This window comes from Salpingoeca rosetta (assembly GCF_000188695.1).
Source record: "Salpingoeca rosetta unplaced genomic scaffold supercont1.29, whole genome shotgun sequence".
Classification (NCBI taxonomy): Eukaryota; class Choanoflagellata; order Craspedida; family Salpingoecidae; genus Salpingoeca; species Salpingoeca rosetta.
This window is the reverse complement of record NW_004754905.1, coordinates 466,375-469,603: the sequence shown is the minus strand read 5'-3', so window position 1 is coordinate 469,603 and position 3,229 is coordinate 466,375. Positions and strand designations below refer to the sequence as shown.

General features: G+C 59.6%; 2 protein-coding genes across 2 annotated transcripts in view; one reads left to right on the top strand and one right to left on the bottom strand.

Annotated features, from left to right (window-relative positions):
• Positions 1-213: 213 nt before the first annotated feature.
• On the bottom strand, positions 214-2,724 carry PTSG_09196 (uncharacterized protein). Its single transcript, XM_004989391.1, has one exon. It carries the CDS (start codon positions 2,691-2,693, stop codon positions 231-233), a length of 2,463 nt encoding a protein of 820 aa, XP_004989448.1. The 5' UTR covers positions 2,694-2,724; the 3' UTR covers positions 214-230.
• A 456-nt stretch (positions 2,725-3,180) lies between these two features.
• PTSG_09195 (uncharacterized protein) overlaps positions 3,181-3,229 on the top strand; it is a gene marked incomplete at both ends in the record, with an annotated part of 1,181 nt that continues 1,132 nt past the window's right edge. The window contains one exon of the mRNA XM_004989390.1: positions 3,181-3,189. Coding sequence (XP_004989447.1) covers positions 3,181-3,189 — 9 coding nt within the window. The remainder of the gene's footprint in view (positions 3,190-3,229) is intronic.

Sequence of the window (3,229 nt, the reverse complement as noted above, 5' to 3'; positions counted from 1 at the left end):
AAAAAAAAAAAGAAAAAAAGAAAAAAAAGAAATACTACCCTCGACTAGTGCGAAGTCAAGATTGGGGTAGGACGAAACACACAACCACGCTACCAACCCAAACCAGCCCGCACACCCCGCCTCCCGCCCCGACGGGGCTGTCTGTCTGGAATGTTAGAAACAAAGTTCAAAGACGTATGCATAGCACCGTTTTTCCGCCCCCCACACCCCCCCCCCCCCTCACTCAAACGTTACTGTGTTGCGCGCGTCTGGCCTGCCAGCAGCAGCGCGATTACTTCCTGTGGCGAGCGGCCCACAATGGCGACATCGGGCCACGCCCACATCGTGTCTGGTGTCGTGCACTCGCGAAGCACCAGCGAGCCAACCGCAGGCATGCCCTGCAGGGCGTCCTCGCCAAATGTGCACCGGAACAGCACCAGCCGCTGGATGTTGTGCAGGCAGGCAAAGGTGAGGATGGTGCAATCGTCAAGCCGACAATTCCCAACGTCGCGCACGTGCGACACGTGTAAATGCCTCCGGGCCTCACGCCGGCTCTTCCTGCCGACGTCATCCAATGGTGCTTCCGACGGTGCATGTGGTGGGGTATGCGGGGAGCCGAGGATTGGGCCCTTCTTGAGGATGAGCGAGTCAATGGATGCAATGGCGGTGTAGCCATGGCACCAGAGCATGCGCACATCACGAAAGCCGGTGACGTCCTCGCGCAGCGGGCATCGGAAGAGGTGGAGACACTTGCAGCTGGTGAGGTGCTGCAGGCTGTCCATGCCACCACTCGGGGCGTAGCGGAGGGCAACGTGCGGTACGCAAGCGAGCGCCTCGCACTTGTAGTACCCAAGGTGGCTCGTGCCCAACATTCGCACACGGGCCGGCGCGCTGCTTCGCACACCGTGCACATCGAATGCGTACACGCGCACGTGGCTCGGCACGTGCCGCAGGTCGTCCAGGAAGGCGAGGCCGGCCCGAATCACCAGCCGCTCGACGCGCGCGCCAACGTACGCCAGCTGCTCCGCCGTCAGATGAGTGTCGTACTCCAGCACCACCTCCTCCGCATACTCAAACTCCGGCAGCGGCGAGGGAAATCGGTTCTCCTCAACGATGACCAGCTTCCTCAGGCGCGCCTGGCACACGACCCGGTGCGTGTGGGCATTCACCAGCTCCACGTGCGTGGCGTTGGGGAGATGAAGCACTTCCGGCGCGTGCTTGAGGCGGCGCAGGGCGACACGACGGGCAGCCAGCGAGCTGGCGTTGAGCTCGACACTGGCCAGGTCAGCCTCCTCCTGCGCACCCGTCAGAACACCATCCACATTGGCCACGCTCGTGTTCCACAGCTTCAGCCGTTCAACACCAGCCAGTGACGACACATCCATGCCACCCACGGCCGTGGCCCCGTACAGACCCACAGCGGGGATGCCAGCCAGCGCCCTGACATCGGTGAGCCCGGGGCACTCTAGAAGGGTGCAGCGCCGCACGTGCTGGAAATCGCCATCGAGGGTGTGCTGTGCACTTGGAATGCTGAGCGTTGCGTGGTCAATGTCGTGAAGCGTGAGGTGGTCGATGGCAGCGCGTGATGCGCAGATCCGTGCCTCATTCACACGGCACATCGACAGGGACGACAGCCGCGCCTTGACATGAACGGCCACCTTGTCCCCACGCGCATGCGCAAGCAGCGTGGTGCGGAGCTCGTGCAACAGGTCCGCATCTGCTTGGCTCTTCAGGGTCGCCTCAATCGAGAACAGCGCAGGGGCTGCAGGTACTGGTTGCTGTTGCAGTTGTTGTTGTTGTTGTTGTTGCTGTTGTTGTTGTTGCTGTTGTTGCTGTTGTTGTTGTTGTTGTTGTTGTTGTTGTTGTTGTTGTTGTTGTTGTTGTTGTTGTTCTTGTTGTTGTTGTTGTTGTTGTTGTTGTTGTTGCTGCTGTACCGTCACACCCACCACTTCTTCCTCACCTGTCTCCTCCACCACTTCTTCCTCACCTGTCTCCTCCACCACTTCTTCCTCCATCTCCTCAGCTATTTCCTCCACCTTCTCCCCCACCACTACACCCACCTCCTCCTCTCTCTTCACAATATCCACACCCTCCTCATCCAGTCCAGCCCCCTCGCCCAGGTCGCTCAGGTTGCCCAGCTGCGCGCATTCGTTCCAGGACTGGAGGTCGTCTAAACTGCTGTACCAGACGCGGCCGTAGTTGCCAAACTCGTGCCAGAAGCCTGAGGTGTGAGCGGCAGACGCTTGGAGCCTGTCGCGCAAGAAGCCGCATTGGCCGTTCCACGTTGCTCCGAGCCAGCAGTACACGAGGAACCGGTTCTCGAGCCAGAGTTCTTCAGTCGCGAGTGTCGAAGACGCCGCACCATCGTCGCCGCGAGGCAAGGGTGGCGGGAGCAGGCCGGCTTGGAACGTGTCGACCCAGGTCGTGAGGGCGTGTTCCAGTCCAGTTCCAAACAGGTCGACGAAGCACCATTTGGGCATGGCCCAGGGCAGGTCGTGGTACAGCTGTCGACAGGTCAGCATCAGGTTGAAGAACGCCCGGGCACACTCTTTCGTCGACACGCTAGGTGCGGCCGGACTCGTGAACTTCCACCTCCGGTTCACAAAGGTGTCCTGGCGAGCCATGTCCTGGGTCGTGGGCAACAGCAGCAGCTGCTTCGCCACCAAAGCCCAGCCAGCGGAGAGCGCCGAAGCACTGTCGTCACAACGGCTCATCGCGGGACTGTGTGTGTGTGGGGGGGGCGTGTGCTGTGCTGTGTGTGTGTGTGTGAGCGTGTGTGTGTGTGTGTGTGCGCGCGCTGTGTGTGTGTGTGTGTGAGCGTGTGTGTGTGTTTGTGTGTGTGTGTGTGTGTGTGTGTGTGTGAGCGTGTGTGTGTGTTTGTGTGTGTGTGTGTGTGTGTGTGTGTGTGTCCGGTGTTGGTTGGCTGCTGATAACTTATCAATGATATGGCAACCTTTCAGTAAACAACAGCAGGCAACAACAACAACAATGGCGCTGCTGCCACCGCCGCTGCCACCTCCACCTCCGACAACGATGAGGGACAGCCACACATCGCCCCATTGACCTCACGATCCCCGGTGGCCCGGCCGCAACAGAACCCCCTGCTATTGTCTAAACGACAGTCGCATACTACTCTTGAGCCTCGCACCTAGGCACTTGGTTTCTATCTTTCTAACTTGTGATTCACTTTTCATTTTGTCTATGAGGCGTGTACTCACACACTCATTCATCCCTAAGCCCTATCTCCCTT